Source organism: Gobio gobio, assembly GCF_949357685.1.
Source record: "Gobio gobio genome assembly, contig: scaffold_149, whole genome shotgun sequence".
Classification (NCBI taxonomy): domain Eukaryota; kingdom Metazoa; phylum Chordata; class Actinopteri; order Cypriniformes; family Gobionidae; genus Gobio; species Gobio gobio.
The window spans coordinates 28,743-47,681 of record NW_027645736.1 but is presented as its reverse complement, the minus strand read 5'-3'; the positions used below and the strand labels follow the sequence as shown (position 1 = coordinate 47,681).

The following is an 18,939-nucleotide window of genomic DNA, read 5'->3' as shown; positions in this document are numbered from 1 at the left end:
GACGCACCGGCGACAATTGCTGAAAACGGGTGTTTTAACCTCGAGTCGAACACATCTGTTTCACACATATTTTCAAAAATATGACTAGAACCCGTAAGGCAGCGTTGTAAAGTCTGGTTGAAGTACACGCTTGTCATACACCACTGAGATTTTTTTCAGATGTGATCTGTTAGATAAGGTGAGGTGACGTTTGTTGCGAATAATACTGTGTGTGTGTGCTGACAGGTGCAACTTGTCACCTGTCTCAACATAACCACGCACAAGGGCAGTGAGACTGTCTAACGTCACTATTTCAGCGTTCTCTGGTGTTAACGTAATCCCTTTAGCTTTGAGACATGAACGGCCCTTGTTTGTTTTAAAAGCATAAGATTTCGGACCGGACGAAACGAATTGAATAATATGTTCGGCAGAATCTAACTCGCTCGTTAGCTGTCCTAAATACGGACCCGTCTCAGGGACCCAATCCTCGGGTTTTGAAACAAAAACAACGGAATCTGTATCGACATACAGAACACGTCGCCCTAATTTATCCAAAAGATTGTAGAGGGCTAAACGAGCATACGCAGTGGTAAAAGCCCCGATGAAAATGTTAACATCGCGTGTGGGGCAGGGGTCTTGAGTAGGAGAACTCCATTGAATTAATCCCACCGTTTCAGATACGAAGGAGAAGTGACGTAATACGTGTGCGCGACTGAATAAAAGCTTGCTGAACTCTTGTGAGTCTGTCAGAAGCTCAGTGTGTGGTAGGTGAGATCTGAGACAAAACCTACCCCAGAGCGTATTTAAAATTAGTTTCGCTATGGATCTTTTTGCAGAATTATGATTTATTTTAGAAGGATCCAACTGAATCCCCTCCTTATCGAGATAATCTGATACGTAAGATTGTTTTTCGCTCTCCGTCACTACATTGACAGGGTAGCCAGAGGCTTCCTGTTTTAGTTTGAGGAACGTTTTGACATAGTCTCTGAACAATGTGTCAGATGTCTCTGGAAAATGCCAGATCTCGTGTATTTTCACCACGCGATAACCGTGTTCAATAGCTTTCTCGAGCTCGACACTCACCCATGTCCCCGTAATAGCACGAAGATCATCGCCGTGAGTGCATTGTGTGTCGTGGATCTGCTGCTCGGCACATGATCTGCAAAGAGGAAACATCAACTTTCCTCCGCACCTGTAAGGTAAAACTGGATGGTACAGTCCACGCGGGGGGAGAACTATCGCTTTTATGAGACCAAAATAATTCTCTATCGGCTCAAAATCCTTGAAAAGAATTTTGGGGTGGCCTACAGGATAGGTTTTAGTAGACTGAACGTACGGATAGAGAGAAGTGAAATCAAAATAATCGATTCTCTCATCTTCAGCTACTCTGTGATAGAGTTTGAACGCATTCGTTCTACCCCCATAAAGCGCGTCACGTGGGTAGAGCCGGGTGGGGGGCTGGTAGGTACGTGTGAACTGTATGACGTCAGGGTCTCTTTGTTTCAACTCATCCCATTCACACTCCCACATAGTGATGACGCGCATGCCATACACTCTCCGGAGACTCTCCAGTTTGCTCTCACACTGTCTCCTTAGATCACCAAAAGAGACTTTTGATAACGGATTTATTTCGTATGATTTAAAGCGACAATAGTGCCCGTGAAAAAAGCAGCCCATATACTCCAGAGCTGTTTTAACACCATCAGAAGTTTCATAATATCCGTCGATATGATATGGCCCAACCTGCCGCTCGCCATAATTTAATGCGTGTTGCACCTCCACGTTTTGACTCGTCCTGACATACTCAAGCCATTGGATGGATGCGTTTGAAAATGTCTTAAACTGATTAATATAGGCGTGACTATGTGTAAGCGCTAACGTGTCACGCGAAAGGAAATTTGTTTTGAAAGTTTTCATACACACGCCGGGTAATGTAATTGATCTAAACGGATCAATGTTTGTGAAATTGATAAATTCAGCTCTGTATCTCACACATGCGTCACGTAGTATAACAACATCATTTTTACAGTAGAAGGCCAGCTCTTTTTTAAAATCAAAGATCTCACGGGATACATCTTCGTACCAGGTGTCAAAAGTGACACGTTCGCTCTGGCTCATGGTCTCGTAGCCGTAAAACTCCTTTGGAGGATAGGGGCCGATATAGGCTGCATTTTCCGGTTTATTAAAGAGGTGAGGAAAGTGACCCTTGCTTCGTTCCTCCAAGTTAAGGGCTGCTGGTATTTTTGCTAGTTTAAAGGGGATAAATTGCCACGAATCGATGAAACGTAGTTTAAACGTACTATCATACATGTATAGAATTCTACAGCCCTGGAGAATGAGTTTTGGAGTTAACCCCTCTCCAACAAGATAATTGACAATTAAATAGTTATCAAACCCTGATGAATTGTGAGCTATAAATGTATATCCTTCATATTTCGGGCGTCTATAATGCTTAATTAGAGCAGCGACGCAGTCTTGCCCTCCGGCTTCAAACGTCTCTCCCCCCTGACTGATGGCACAAACATAATTTGCTATATGTTTTCCATCTTGAACGAATGTTTCAAAATCATAATAAATGTATTTTTCATCGTACTGTTCAGGTTTTAGAGGTTGAATGTAACACTCGTGAGTCCCTTCACTCGCCAAAATTTCACAACAATGTATGCAATACTCTGGAGAGCATTTATGAGGTTTTTTATTTTTCTCATCATTTTGCGAAGGTCTATACACGACGTGGCATTTTGAACAAAATTTCACAGATTTACACTGAGATCTTTCATCGCGGGCCTGTGGTTTTTTTATGTGATTCGTAACAAAAACTGTTTCTACAGAATCTCAGGCATTCTGCACATTGTCTTGTTCTGGTCGTATACGAACGACATTCGGAAGTCATACATATTTTACAAACGAACTGACACTCGTGTGTTTTTCTATCTTTATGCCCTCTAAAACAGTACTCACAGACGTACGACGCTCCTATAAACCCGGTTAAATTTTTTATGAGATGAAAATGTCCCTCGTGCAGAAATAGATGTGCTGTTTTTGCGTGTAATTCGTCTGTGTTTTTGTGTACCACCACCGCCCCAGAAGAATCCCTGTAAAAAACTACAATTTTTATGTCTAATTTATCTTCAAAAACAGATAAATTGTGAAGACCTATCTGCTCGTGTGTCTTAAACCCACATCCTGTGTGAATGTCCATCGCAGGTGCGTGCAATTCTTGATCTGTGAATTTGGGATTGAGGAAATATGCTAGACAGTAACTCAAACACATTTCGTTATCGATATTAAACGGACTAAATAAATGCATTTTATTCCTAGTAATACTCTCGCTGATAGCTATATCAGTAAGCTTCCTCCGTCCGCCCCCTGTTTTATCTCGCACGATAGATATCTGTAATGTTAAAGTTGCATCACCGGCCATATCATTATTACTCTGGGTAGCTTGTTCAATCTGATTTATGAATATTGAAGGGTCATGGTTATTATCGGGAGTTAATACTGCATTTACAGACCCCGGTAAACTCTCCCCAGCAAGCGCTATGTTTATGAAACCTCTTTCACCAGCCAGCTGTTGTGAAAAGACAATCGTATCGTTAAGAATGGTATGAAGATGTGAATTATATTCTATAAAGTCAGTGGTCTGTATTTGACTGAGATCTAACGGTCTCTGTAACTCTACACCATTAAAACGCGGGCGTGGTGTTATTGTGAAGTCACCTATAACACCCCCGTCAGTCATTAACGCATCTATCTCCGTACGACTTAACTCCGCGGGTTGCCTTTCACCTCCCTCCATCCCACCTGTTTGTACACTCTCATCTGCATCATTCAGTGCTATCCAATCTTGTTGTTCGGATATAATATTATCCAATCTTTCCGTATTAGACAAATCATCAGTATCTAAAGCTCTCAATTGTTGATGTATCAGGAGCTGCAACCTCTCGTTATTCTCATCAGCAGGTCTTAATCTCGACCGAATTATTTGATCAGACTCTGACTCCACTCTTACTCTTTTAGAAGACATTTTAATTGTATGAAACAGAACAGTAAATATAAAACACAATGTTACTAACGTGTATAACAAAATTACATAAAATTAGATAAAACAATAATAGAGAAAATAATAGAGAAAATAACACTCAAACGAATTAAAAAACAAATAATAGAGAAAATGAAATAAAAACAATAATATCCAAAACACTTATGAAGGTCTACCCGCCGACTGTCTCTGGATAATATTTAATCTTTCAGAGACTAGTGCCAGCGCTGTGATCAGCATCGATTGATCGTTTCTCACCTCTGATAACTCTCGTTGAGCTGATGACAGATCATTTCGTAATTGTCTATTTTCTTCGAGCAGACGGGCTTGACCGTTGGATAAGTGTTCAACCGCACTTCTTAAGTCGGTGCTGTGCTGAGTCTGTGTGTCAATTACTCTGTGTAGAAGTTCCACAGTACCCCTCTGGCCTTCTTCAACAATATCCGCAGTTTGGTGAAAGGTGAGCGGTAGTGTTGCGATTTCCAAAACACGTTGAAAGTTTCTGTTTGCTGCGCGCAAAGTGGCGTAACTCAAACCTTGTAGTTCTCCAACGTTAAACAGAGGTCTGAAGGGATGGTCATTTCGTTCATCTACCTCGCTGCTATCTGACGAATCCCGTTCAGAATTTACAGTATTTAGAACCGAAGCTTGAGATTCTAAAAAATCCTGTAAACCATTTTCGTTTTCGTCTTGGTTGTCTTCTAGAGTAAAAAAAAACAAAAAAAAACACAAAAAACATAATTAACTTATTTAATTATTAGATTTTATTTAATATAGATGACATATAATGAAACAAGAAATATATCTTACCGTCTTCCGAAGAAATTGGACTCTCATGAGAATATTTCTCGAATCGTTTCTTACAAGAAGATGTGGAGGTAACAAATGGACTCTCAGGAGTTTCTTCTAAAAACAATATTATATTATTTTAAAATTCACTGAATAAAAATATTATGATTAGACAAAAATAGTTTTTTACTTACTATCATCCGGATAGTTTAATTCTTCTCCATAAATTTCCCTCAACCGTTTAACTCCTCGATGTGACCCGTTGTCTGTGGAAGCAGTATCTGTCTGTTGTACCTGTTGATCGTACGGGGTGGGACATGGTGTTACATCTTCGTAGGCTGGAGTTTGAGCAGTAGCCAATGGGGACACTGCTTGGTCCGGCGGGTGTATGATGGCTTGGGGTAGTATATCACCTGTGAATTCTGTTGAAATATATACATAAGAGTTGAGTTTTCTTCAGAAAAAAGAAAAAAGATAATTAGAAGCCATTGTAAAATATATTCCATACCCTCTAAAAAATCATCGAGGGATATACCATCGGGAAATGATGCATCATCTACGAATTAAAAAAAAAAAACATTTATTAAGATATCTTTTCAATTTGTATCATTTATAATTTATGTTGAAAAATACTTACATAGATCATTCAGAACTTTCGCTAGATCGGCATCAAAATATTCCTCCGGTGAAGTCTCTTCTCCTTCATGATGATTTGAAGACATGATAGATTAAGAGTAGCCTAAGTTAGCGTATTCTGTCCTCACTCCTTCGGTGTTAAAGGTATGAATGAATTCTCCTTCTTTTAAACCTTTGTACGAAGTGTTTAAAAAACACATTTTTCCCGCTTCATTTTCAAAAGGAACCACCTTTAACACAGCGTGAATTCAGCATCGTGAGGGGACGAGTAGTAAAAACATGTGTTTGTTGAGATACCAGCTTAATAAAAAACTAATTATCGTAATAAAAACATAAAACCCAACGTTATCGGGGGGCTAGGCTTACTCAGTCACGACAAAGGCCTGTGTGTGTGTGTGTGTGTGTGTGTGTGTGTACGTGTGTAGGGATTTCGTGTTATAGTTGAGATGAGATTAAAACTATATGGTCTAAAGTTTTAAATATAGATCAACTTTATCTCCGATCTTTAGACAATAATCAGGAGTAGGCTACTATTTCAACGCGTCCTTTTTATCCAGCCCCTGCTGGAGAGAGATGGGGGAGATCGCACGGAGGGAGGGAGGGAGGGAGGGAGGGAGGGGGAATTCCCCCTGAGTGATGTCATCATCACCGTCATTTTTACGCATCCCCTAAAATTTGAATTAACCTCTCAGGTTTGAGAGGGGAGTGTTAGTGGGTGTGGTCTGTTTGAGCCGCTGTATCCTGTTTGACAGATCATTTCTCAGTTAAACTTTGAAGTGAGTGGACGCGTTTTTGTCCACGGAGAACCAAAGGTAATTTAGTTTTTCCCACGGTGGTCACGTGGTGTGGGCGGGGTAGGGGAGGAGTCTGCCTCTGTCTCTCTGCAGGCTTCACACAACGTCATTCGATTCACAACTCCGGCAGGACTGGACGCAGGTTTTTACTTTCGTCCATGAGAGGTGAAGGAGTACACTTTTGTGTATATTTAAAACAAACGGTATGTAAAAAAAACCTTAGTCTTTTAACAAGTTGTTTGTAGTTTGTTGTTTGATGTAAAAGTTTGAAACTTATTTTGTGTTTTATGTAAATGCAATAGTTTTTTTTTCCCAAATCTGAATGCACACATTTGGTTTTGTGTAAATTATTGATTTCTTTACATCTTTAAAATGTCTTGACATCTTAAAATAACACTAGCTCTTTTTTGGACAACTTTTAGAGAAAAAATGCAATTTAAACATGCTTTAACGTTTTAAAAGTGATAAAAGATTTCATATGTAATAAAATTACGTCTTCTTTAATAAAATAAAAAAACACTGATATCATCTCTGACTCTGTCTTTATTATACATTTCTTTAAAAAAGTTAACACCACTTAGAACTTCTGTGCGTTGGGGAAATTTTCCCACGCTTCAGATGTTCAAACCATAAGGGGCGTTACACATGTCCAATTTTCCCATGGTGTACATACATCATCCATAAGGGGAGGAGCTAGCGTGGGAAAATTCCCACGCTTCAGATGTTCAAAACATAAGGGGCGTTACACATGTCCAATTTTCCCATGCTGTACATACACCACCCATAAGGGGAGGAGCTAACGTGGGAAAATTCCCACGGTCAAAAGGGGCGTGGTTTAAAGGGCAATAAACCTGTCAGTATGACGAGTTGTGCCCTCTATCCTCTCTCTAACGTCTCGCCAAGGCCTTGAATGTCTTGATCACTGGGGGGACCACATATTTGTATTTTTTATAAAGCATAAAGAAACAGAACAGTGAACAAAATTCTAGGTCTTATTCTAGTTGGGAAATAATCGTTTTGGGACTATTTGCAAACAATATTTGCACCAAATATATTATTAGTCCCGAGATTCTTCGCATTAGTGAATAAATACATAGATCTGCTGTTAACATTTGAGTTCCCTAGTGGTCTGGAGGTTTCAGGCTCTAATCCGCTCTGATTGTATATTAAGAGCAGGGACCCTAACCCTACCCTATTGTGTGAATTTTGTTTTTTGATTTCACCGAAAGAATAGAGTCTCTCTCCGCGGCGACATTAAGTGATAGAATGGCCGCTCGTCTGTGTGTGAAGACAGTGTGTAAACCCTGCCACATATTGTTTTTCTTTTTTTTTAATGTAAACAAAAAGAGGCAGGGTTGTGTTTTATTTTTTGTTTTTTATAAATATACATACAGTGAAGATAATCAATATGAATTGCTTGAACCACATTTGTGTGGCTATTAATGTTTCATATTTTTTTAATGAAAATGAAAAGAGGGAGAGAGTGGTGTTTTATGACATATTTCGTTTTATTGTAGCCTAAAATATTCATACAGGAGTGAGACCGAGCTGAGTGGCGCTATCAAGAACGCTGCTTTTCCATCAGCAGAGCACCAGACTTGTGTCCTCCCGTCCTCTGGAGTTCGTTCTCCTGAGTCGAACTTAGGCGCGAGAGAGGCGGAAGTACCGCTGAAAGCGGCCATCATCCAGACACAGCTCCTGGAGCGCCTTGATTTAGACGCGCGTCCAATTTGGTGTGGACGTGTGAGTGGATTCAAAATGTTCAATCGTCCAACTAGATGCGAATTTGACAATCTATTCGCATTCGGTGTGAACCCAGCACAAGACACAGGACACACATGGACCTCTCCTCCTCGCCAACCACATTAACAGTGAAGCCGAGAGCAAGATATGCCTCGTCATATTTTCTGCATTTAGCTTTTGAATGACCAGCACCTGCCTGGGATGTCTGTGTGACCTCATCTACTGCTTTTCTCTTGCCTTTTATAAATCGATACATCTTCCATGAGAAGTCAGTTAACTTGGCCTTTGTTTTCTTTTTATGTCCCGTGCCCCTCGTTACGTCATTTGGCAGGTTTTTTAATGTCCCACGCCCCCCCCTCAGATAAATCAATACAGATATTGTAATCCAATCCACAAATTAGCCAGAGATCAGTCATCATGATTAGAAGATCTGGGATCAGTCAAATCATCTCAGATGTATTAAGCGAGGTACGAAAAACGGAGCCCATGTTTCATGTGTAGCCCAGTGGTAAACTTGGGTATTATAGTGTAATGGGAGATCAATAGTTGGTAATTTTATTTCATGACAGCGATTAAAACTAAAGTTTAAAGTTTATATTATTTAGTCAAATAATATTACCAGAGGTTTTATGCAGTTAGCATTTTATTACTTTATTCTTACTGTTTTTATGTTACCATTTTTATTGTTAATTTGGGTTTTCACGCTGTAATGTCGATAGTGTTTGGCTGCAGGCACGTAAGACGTGTATAGAAGTGACCTGAGAGAGATGTGAGAGAAAGTGCTGAGAGGTTGTTTTTTTTTCGCTGGGCCCGTGTGGAGCACGGGATGCTGGCACGTTGAGAAGGAAAAAAAACGCTAGAAGGAGCCAGTAAAGCCGATGAAACTGAGCGGGAGGCTCAGAGAAGAGGGCCGCGGACTCGTGACGTTTGTGAGCCGAGAGATTGATTGAGAAACGAGGCCGGAGACCCGTCTGACGGAGCGGGAGAGAAGGAGTGGAAGCCGTGATCGGAGGTAGCCGAGCTAGTTAGCCACAGCGGGCGTATGCTGGGCGGAGCTCTCTCTCTCTCTCTCTCTCTCTTTCTCTCTCTCTCTCTCTCTCTCTCTCTCTCTCTCTTTCTCTCTCTCTCTCTCTCTCTTTCTCTCTCTCTCTCTCTCTCTCTCTCTCTCTCTCTATATATATATATATATATATATATATATATATATATATATATATATATGTGTGTGTGTGTGTGTGTGTTTCTTTGTGTGCATGCACCTGCATTTATTTAGTCTACTTCCTTTATTCGTGAGTTTTATTTGTTCACAAACAGGAAAAATTTCCACATTCACAATACAAAATGTTATCTTTTGAGTTACTAGGAGTATGTAAAGGAACAGATTGTCATGTATTTAATTTATTGATTCATTCATCTATCCATTCATTCATTTTTGCTTCTAAGATAATGGTTGCAAAACATTTTGCGACCCAGTGCTTTCCCTCACTTTCACCAGCAGAGGTCCTCGTCGAGCTCTGATTTGAAAAGCTTCGAGTAATGAACCTTTTTCTGATACAATTGTGCTGAAAGCTTCACTGGTTCAGAAAGCTTCACGTTGCCATCACTACAAATCGGTACCTTGAGTAAACTGGAACATGTGTGTGAGTGGGCCCACCACTGCATTTGCTAAGACTTGTTACAGGACACTTGGCACGTTGTTTTTATTTTTTTTGTTAAAGTTAAAAGTTCTCTGTGTATTCTCAATTGTTGGGAATAGGGTTGGGAACCGAGAACCGGTTCTTATGCAGAACCGAAACTGATTTTTGAAAAATACCAGAACCGCGCGAAATTCCTAAGTTTCGGTTCCGAAAACGGTTCTGGTGCAATGTGTGTGCGAAACGCTGGTAGCGTATCCTTTAATAGCGAGCGACAGCTCACCTCATCATGAATATTAATTATGTTGCCTGCCGCTTTCAGGAGTGCAACCAATTAACGCAGTTCAGCACTGAAAGCCCTCGCACTACACATTCACGGTTTTGCGTCAGATATTTTCGCATGGTGAAGAGAAAGTCACAAGTATGTAGACACATAGATATGGATATCTACGTGTAGACATCCCAAGTCTCCCGGAAGTTCCGGGAGTCTCCCGCATATTGATAGCGGCTCCCTGATGCCCGCAAATTAGTTAAATTCTCCAGCAATCTAGAGCGAGCGAGCAAGAGCGCGCATGCGAGACACAAACTGTGTACACGCGCACGGCAGAGAGGGAGAGAGAGCGAGAGACCTTGCGTGTGTGTGCTAGTGTGCACCTAATGAAGCGCATGTAAGACAGAGAGCGTCCTGATTGGCCTGTTTCGGTAAGTCAACCAATCAATTGTCAGTGTGGGCGAGCTACAACTAATTAATAAATATAACTAATAAATATAATTTATAACTTGGTTTTATTCAGAGACAGAGAGAGAAAATGTAATAAGACAATTTCAGAGGTGTTCATTTGAACATTTAATTTTAATGTCCATAAATTCCTTTTTTTTTGTTGCAAGAATGGCTTACTGTAATACTGTAATATGTTCAAAACAGGACTTTTTTTGATATTGCCAAACTGTAAATTAACTTGAGAGCAAGTAATAAACACTAAAAGGATTGTTTGAGTTGCATATTGTGCCTTTTCCTTTACCACTATTTGTTTAATAATTTAAATGGAACCGGAATCGTTAGGCGGAACCGGAACCAGAACCGGAAAAGGAAAATTTCTCACGATTCCCAACCCTAGTTGGGAAAGAGCTAAGGGAGGAGGACTTTTAGACCACTTATTTAGACACTTATACTGGTGTAACAAGTGTGATTGAAACTATTGGAGTTTCTAGCTAAATTTAAAGTGGCTATTATTTAAGTGTTTGGGGAATCTTTTGGTCATTTATTTTTGTATATAACTTAATATTGTGTTTTAGGGGAAGCTTTTATATTTTATTTGCCAAATTATTTTATTCAATTAAACAAGGGCTTTGCCCTATTTGTTGGTTAAAATACAAATCATCTCTGGGTCTTATTATTTTGAAATACTTTTATGTCAAAAGGTTTTAACACTCACTAGAAACGTATTAGGTGCCCCGTGGTATCCACCTGAACTACACCGAACCCAAGCACCCCCATTCTCATTTAAGTAACACACAGAGTGGTTGTACGAGTGCTACACATGTTATTATGTTATGTTCAATGTCATGTTTCCTGTTGATCATGTGATAGGATTGTGCCCTCATGTGATCCTGCCATGTGCTCCCTTGTCATGTGATCTATGTTTGTCATGAGGCTTGTTCGACTTCACTCAGCGATGAAGCAGTGCATGCCGGTTAGAAATGTTGTCCGACTTGTGCTGCGAGAGCGATTCGAGAGCAGCCGGCTAATACAGCCGGTGCAGCAACACAGCTGTTCCACGATTGGCCAGATTCACCGCATGACAGCGATCACGTGTGTTTCGTGTTTATTCTAAAACCTTCAGTTCCACGAATGCTCACAAATCAATGCTCACAAATCATGTAATCGCGATGTTATATTGTCATGTGTATCAAAATAAAACTGATAAAAACGTAGACCCCACTTCATTGATAGTGTAGGCTTAAATGTTGAACTTTATTCTTGTACAAACTGCTGAGTAAAGTATTACATGACAGTAATGTCTCTGAAACATCTGTGTATTGCCAAATATTGCATTAATTTCACGTCAGCTGTGGTAAAGTATGTCGAACACACCTATGTTCTGATCGGTTCATTGTTTGACCATTGTTCACAGGTGTCCCTGTCATCAGTAGTCTGTGTATTCAAGCCCTCATGTGTGCCATGTGTCAAATATTTGAACTAAAGGAGAAGATGCCAATTTAAAAAAAAATATGTTTTCATTTATAAAAAAAAAATAGAAATATGTGTGTGTGTGTGTGTGTGTGTGTGTGTGTGTGTGTGTGTGTGTGTGTGTGTGTGTGTGTGTGTGTGTGTGTGTGTGTGTGTGTGTGTGTGTGTGTGTGTGTGTGTGTGTGTGTGTGTGTGTGTGTGTGTGTGTGTGTGTGTGTGTGTGTGTGTGTGTTAAATGCAATGAAACATGAAATTGTGCAGACATTACTTTTGGCCAGGCTGTCATACAAAGAAATTACGAACGCAAGCAAAAACAAGAGGACCAATGAAATGTGTGCTTTTTTCCCTGAAACTTGTAGCTGTTGTTTGCTTCTTTTTTTGTTGTTGCTTCTTTTAAAAAGATTTGGTCAGATAAATACTTTGCTTAGTTTAGTGTTTTATTCTTCCCAAATATATTCTAAACATCTTCTTTTGTGTTCAACAGAAGAAAGAAACTCCTACAGGTTTGGAACAACTTGAGAGTGAGTAAATGATGACAGAATGGACATTTTTGGGTGGACTATTATGGAGGACCAAACCTGCTGAGATTAAAAACAAATAAATAAATTAATGAATAAGTAAATAAATAAATATACAAATATGTAAATGAATAAATAGATACATAAATGTGATAATAGGAAAATAAATAACAGAATAAACCACTTAATAAAGTATGATTCATTTTTAATCAAAATAATTTTTTTATTATCGTTCCCTTAATTTATTATTTTCTGCTTTTATAAATGTAAAAAATATATTTAACCTTTTAAATCATTTGTTAATAAATTGTACTATTTATTATTTTACATTTATTCTTATATTTATGTATTTATGCATTCATTCTTTTTATATTTATTTATTCCCACATGTATTTATTTTTCTATTTGGTTCCAGCAGCTTCCTCCTCATTTCATGTTGCACACGGAAAAGTACAAACAAATGGATCAATAAATAAATCTAAAAATAAATACATGAGTCAGATTTATATTAATAATAAATAAATATAAAAATAAATACATGTGAGTCAGATTTATATTAATAATAAATAAATCTAAAAATAAATACATGTGAGTCAGATTTATATTAATAATAAATAAATCTAAAAATAAATACATGTGAGTCAGATTTATATTAATAATAAATAAATCTAAAAATAAATACATGTGAGTCAGATTTAGATTAATAATAAATAAATCTAAAAATAAATACATGTGAGTCAGATTTAGATTAATAATAAATAAATCTAAAAATAAATACATGTGAGTCAGATTTATATTAATAATAAATAAATCTAAAAATAAATACATGTGAGTCAGATTTAGATTAATAATAAATAAATCTAAAAATAAATGAATGCATAAATATAAAAATGTACTAACAAATAAATAAGTTTAAAAATAAATGTATAAAAGCAGAAAATAATAAATTAAGGGATATAATACACAATTTAATATTGTTTTTTTTACAATTGTTGTTTATTCTGTTATTTATTTTCCTATTATCACATTTATTTATCCATTTACGTATTTGTATATTTATTTTATTATTCATTTATTTATTTACTTATTCATTAATGAATGTATTTTTAATTTCTGCAGGTTTGGTCATAAACTAACCCTGCTCTGAGCGGAGTTATACATATGGCACCTGAAGGCAAAACCAAAAACTTTTTATAAAAAAACATAATTTAGTAATAGTAGAGTAAGTAAAACGTATTAAAATATATTATTGTGAATAAGGACCCAAGAATAACAATAAACATAAATATAACATTAAACACAATGAAAATAATCATTGTGTTGTAAAAGTTAAATAGACGAATATAAGGATTGTAGCTCTTTCACAGCGACACACACACACACACACACACACAGGCGAGTTCCTTAACACAGGCGTTTATTCCTTTGGCCAATCCGGTTCACGTCCTGAGAACTTCATGCACATGAAAACAGAACAAAATACAACAAACACAAAATGGCGCTTGTGGTGCTCGAGGCCATACAAAATCAAAACTTGAGATGTAGGTTAACTGAAACTAATCTGAGCCGTGCATTCATTTGAGTGGTGACAGTATTATGGGATGGCTTGATGCAGATGCAGAGAACTTGATCTTGACCCTTAAGAATCTTTAACTAATGCTGTAATGTAACAAATCTGCTACAAAGATAAAATAGATAAATTAATTGTTACAACATTGAAATAAAAATGTAAAGTCTGTACAAATACTAGAAATTATGAATATAAATAATTAGTTTTTTTTTGTGTTTTTTTTAACTGTGTACATTTATTTTATTTATCATTTTAACGGTTGATTATTTTTTCATATGGTTCAGATCATTGTTAGCTTCATCTTTAGTAGATGAAGATGAAATAAAGTCACAGGCGATGTTGTGGCCACTCCACCAGTGGACACGTCACACAGACACACAGACCCTGATCCGCTCTGGAGCGCCATCTTCAGGCCTCCAGGAGAATCCCTGCATGTTCCCGACTGATGGACTAACACTGCTCTATATATGAGGACATGAGATTAGCCTTTGAGCTACTGCTACATTACATACTGGATTCAGAAAAATACACTTCTTAGTTCTTAATCTACCATTTTAGAGACAAAAACTGTAAATTAAATGTAAACTACATCTTATGAATTACATGACAGCGCCATTATTAAACCACACGATATCATGACTTCAAAACAAATATTGTTGAGAAGAAAATACCACAATGTCTCTTTATTCTCTTATTTATTTATGCAGGATGAAGATACAGATCCAGGATCAGCAACAAGATACACTTCAAAAGATATTATTCAACATTTATAGATTTACTGCTTTAAATCAGTCATGTGATGTTCATGAGTCCTGTCTGTCTCAGTGATGAAACTCTTTATATAATGTGACATGTAGAGACAGCTCAGAGCTTATGAATATAGTGTCTCATACTGACTTTTATACAGTAATCTATAGCAAACATCAAACACACATTATTCCTCATTAATACAGGTTCATATGTTAATGATTCTTCATGATTATCATCTTAAATCATTCGCTGAAGGTTCAGAGTTACTGGAATCACATTCTGCAAAGCTCATCTTCTCTTAAGGGGAACAGCAGGAAACCACTGAAAGTGTTGTAGTTACTCGGGCTATCATATATCCTCCTGCCAGACCAAAGCCTCACATAGACAACATCTCCAACCTCCAGGAGCAACACAACTCCATTTGAGGAGTTTAACGTACCCTGAGTCTGTTCATCATGTGCTATAACCACACGCTCTCCATTCTTATCAATAGATGCAGCTGCTCCAGTTCCGCCATTACCATGAACAGTGACTCTGAACATGTAGGCTCCTCTCAGTGGGGCTGTGAAAACACCTGAATCAAACAACAAGAGACACAGAATCAGCTTCACACAGTTTCATGACCAAACACACTGTGTTATAGTTTTAAAAGATGAAGATCATTTCATTAATTCTCTTACACACATTACACAACATCAGATCTGAAGATTTTCAAAAGCAATCTGTGATCAATCCTACATACAGGTTTATTTACTGTTTTCTTTTATATGATGTAATTTTATAATCATTATGTCATATATGTAGATTTATATCATTAGTGGTGCTTACGAAGCCCGGGGGGCGAAAAAGTCAAAAATCCCGACTTAACATTGCAGCGAACTTATCAAGCCACGCCCTAGCAACCATTTAGAGCTCCCTAGCAACTGATCCCATAGACTTCCATTGAAAGAGATCAAAGGGATATCTTTGGTAGAAGTGTCATAGAAACACGAGGGTGGGTTTGTGTAACTCAGGGCATCAACAGCCAATCACAAATCACCTTCAACCCTTCCTAGCCATGCCCTAGCAACCATTATCAAGCACCCTAGCAACCCAAATCCACAGAGGGATATCTTCACATCTGAATGTCATGAGGCATGGGGGTTGGTTTATATCATTCATACTGACAAGCAGCCTTTGGAGGATCATCATTGGCAGCTGCCAATCCATAGCAACCAAACTGAGTACCCTAGCAACCGTTTAGCAATACCTATATCTCTGCATCAGAACATCATAGAGACATGAGGGTTGGGTCTTTTGACTCGTTACATATGCTAACAGTGAATAGCTACATGGTAATAGCAATTAGCTTGGAGTTATAACATGAAAAAAACAAGTCAAAATGTGCTATCAAAATGCTAATTGTGTTAACATCATGCTCGCAACATGCTAATCGTGTTAGCATCGTGCTAGCAAAATGTTAATTGTGTTAACATCATGCTAGCAAAACAAGCTAATTATGTTAGAAACAGGCTAATCATGTTAGTTAATAATGCTAACAACATGCTAATCGTGTTAGCATTATGATAATACCATTCTAATCGTGTTAACATCATGCTAGCAAAATGCTAACTGTGTTTTTTTGCCACTGCAAGCACCACTCAGATTTAGGAAATTTACATTCTAGTTTATTCATTTAATAATTTTATTTCATTTATATAATTTATTATTTTATTATTATTAATTTGTCTTTACATTTTATATTCCTTAATAATTTTGCATTGTTGTTTAGTCTTATGACTGTGTTCTGAAGGGATGTTTGCTTCATGAGTAGGAGATCAGAGAAAGTCTCCATTTCAAGGTTTGTATCGTCACAGGACGATGTTGTGAAGCAGTGATTTTCCATTTCCCCCCTTTGTATAACAACACTTGTTGAAATTGTACTGGCCAGACGAAGTCTGAGCATTGAGACTTACACAACTAAGATTATTCTATAAAACTTTGCTCTTTTTATCATCATCACTTCGTCTCCTGCTCTTCTCTGAGTCAAACTCTCAGGCTGATAGAAAACTGTTAACAGAGTCTTGAGGAACCAGACCAGACTTTCTGTCGACAGGTTTGTTCCACACACCAGACAAACGGATATCTTTAGATAAGATCCGGGGCTGGATTTGATATTTCTGACGTGAAGATTCCTCTGATCTAACACTATAATATTTATGACTCATTTCATTGATAATTACCTGTGATTGGGTTGTAGGCGTTCCCTATGTTTGTGAAGACGTTCCTGTAGGTTAATGTGATCTCAGTGGTAAAAGGACCAACATATCCTTCGCCAGATTCCATCAGTGAAGCTGAAAAAGCAATCTCTCTGTCTGTTGTTTAAAACATAAGCAATATTGTGATATATTACTGTATTACACTGAGAATGTATTCACTGAATTTAACATCACTCAAGCTAATATTAACCTCTGTTCTCTTTCCTCAACTCCTCCACTTGACTCAGAGTAAGATTTGAAGTTTCTGTGAAGGAATAAAGATTCTGTTAAATCACATTCACACTGATTATTGAAATAGATAACACAATTTACACAGTAAACTCTCAACTTTACACTGACATTTACACTATACAATGTATTGCACTGGTGTTTTACTCTGAGGATCATTGATAAAAGAGTGAATGTTTTGGTGAGGTACCATCAGTTTTCTTCTCCAGCTCTTCCAGGCTAATCGTCTGTTGTTCTGCAGCCTGTTCAGCATCTCTCAGTCGCGTCTCTAAAGCTCTGATGATTTCTTTCTGCTCTGTGTCCGAGGCGGTCAGTTCTCTGATGTTTTCTTTCTGCTCTGTGTCCGAGGCGGTCAGTTCTCTGATGTTTGCTTTCTGCTCTGTGTCCGAGGCGGTCAGTTCTCTGATGTTTTCTTTCTGCTCTGTGTCCGAGGCGGTCAGTTCTCTGATGTTTGCTTTCTGCTCTGTGACTGTAGCGGTCAGTTCTCTGATGTTTTCTTTCTGCTCTCTGTTGATTTCTTTCTGCTCTGTGTCCGTGGCGGTCAGTTCTCTGATGTTTGCTTTCTGCTCTGTGTCCGAGGCGGTCAGTTCTCTGATGTTTGCTTTCTGCTCTGTGTCCGAGGCGGTCAGTTCTCTGATGTTTGCTTTCTGCTCTGTGTCCGAGGCGGTCAGTTCTCTGATGTTTGCTTTCTGCTCTGTGACCGTGGCGGTCAGTTCTCTGATGTTTTCTCTCAGTTCTCTGATGTTTTCTTTCTGCTCTGTGACTTTGGTGGTCAGTTCTCTGATGTTTGCTTTCTGCTCTGTGTCCGAGGCGGTCAGTTCTCTGATGTTTGCTTTCTGCTCTGTGACCGTGGCGGTCAGTTCTCTCAGGGCTGCATGGATGTCAGGGAAGCACAGATGGCAGTATTGTTGGCTCTCAGTTGAAGCTTCAGCTCTCAAAGTGTCTGTTTGCGGTGGATTCTGTCTTCTGTCCTCAGAGCTGAGCTGTTGACTGATCTCGTTCTCATTGAGTCCTCCATTGACAAACACAAAGGTTTCCAACAGCAGCAGTAAACACACTAAACCCTTCATTCTTCACTGATGTCTGTCTCCAGCTCTTGCTCTGTCATCCCCACAGCCTCTCATGTGCCTTTATACCCCTGTTGTTTACCGCTCAAGTTAGGTTCTAATCTTTTTTTATATTGACACAAGTTGTAACTTTCCCAAAGTTTCCAAGATCCTTCTCAAGGCCTCACAGGTGTTTGCTGTCTGCCTTTTCATGTCCGTGAACTCCAGCAAACTCCAGCAAGATGGCTGATTTTCTTTTAAGGTTCTAGGAATAAAACCACAGTAGAATCACAGGTTCTGCCAGAGAGTGCAACCAGTTTAACATTTATACATTTGGCTGATGCTTTGATCCAAAGCAATAGATGTTACAATTCAGTTCATTTGTGCATCGCCTTTTGAACATTGTTGCACAGCTTTCAATAGTCTTTTAAAGCACTAGCAGCAAATGGAAAAAGTGCCATGGAAAAACCTTAAGATATTTACAAAATGAATAATATTGCAATTTCCATCTTGAGTTGTTGTCAGCATTAGCAATGTAAATAAATGAGTGTACGTATCATTTGGTGGAAGTGAACTGTTGCAGTGAGTTTATTATTGCGTATGGTAAGCATTTATCTTGATAAAGATTGGAAGTATTGTGTTTTTATAGAGTGCTTCTGTAAAAGTTCTGTTTTGGTTCATATGTAGAGTAGTCTGTCTAAAAGCTGTAATGCTACTGTTTGATTGTGCACGTCTATTTCCTATTCTCGTTTTACCCTTTG

General features: G+C 38.3%; 1 protein-coding gene across 1 annotated transcript; it reads right to left on the bottom strand.

The window, feature by feature from the left end:
* Positions 1 to 14,597: 14,597 nt before the first annotated feature.
* LOC307122374 (uncharacterized protein) lies at positions 14,598 to 18,235 on the bottom strand. Its single transcript, XM_079846365.1, has 4 exons — positions 17,323 to 18,235; positions 17,095 to 17,148; positions 16,869 to 17,000; positions 14,598 to 15,220 (listed from the first exon to the last, which is right to left on the bottom strand). The coding sequence occupies exons 1-4, from the start codon at positions 18,200 to 18,202 to the stop codon at positions 14,919 to 14,921; spliced, it is 1,368 nt and encodes a 455-aa protein (XP_079702491.1). The 5' UTR covers positions 18,203 to 18,235; the 3' UTR covers positions 14,598 to 14,918.
* Positions 18,236 to 18,939: the final 704 nt, after the last annotated feature.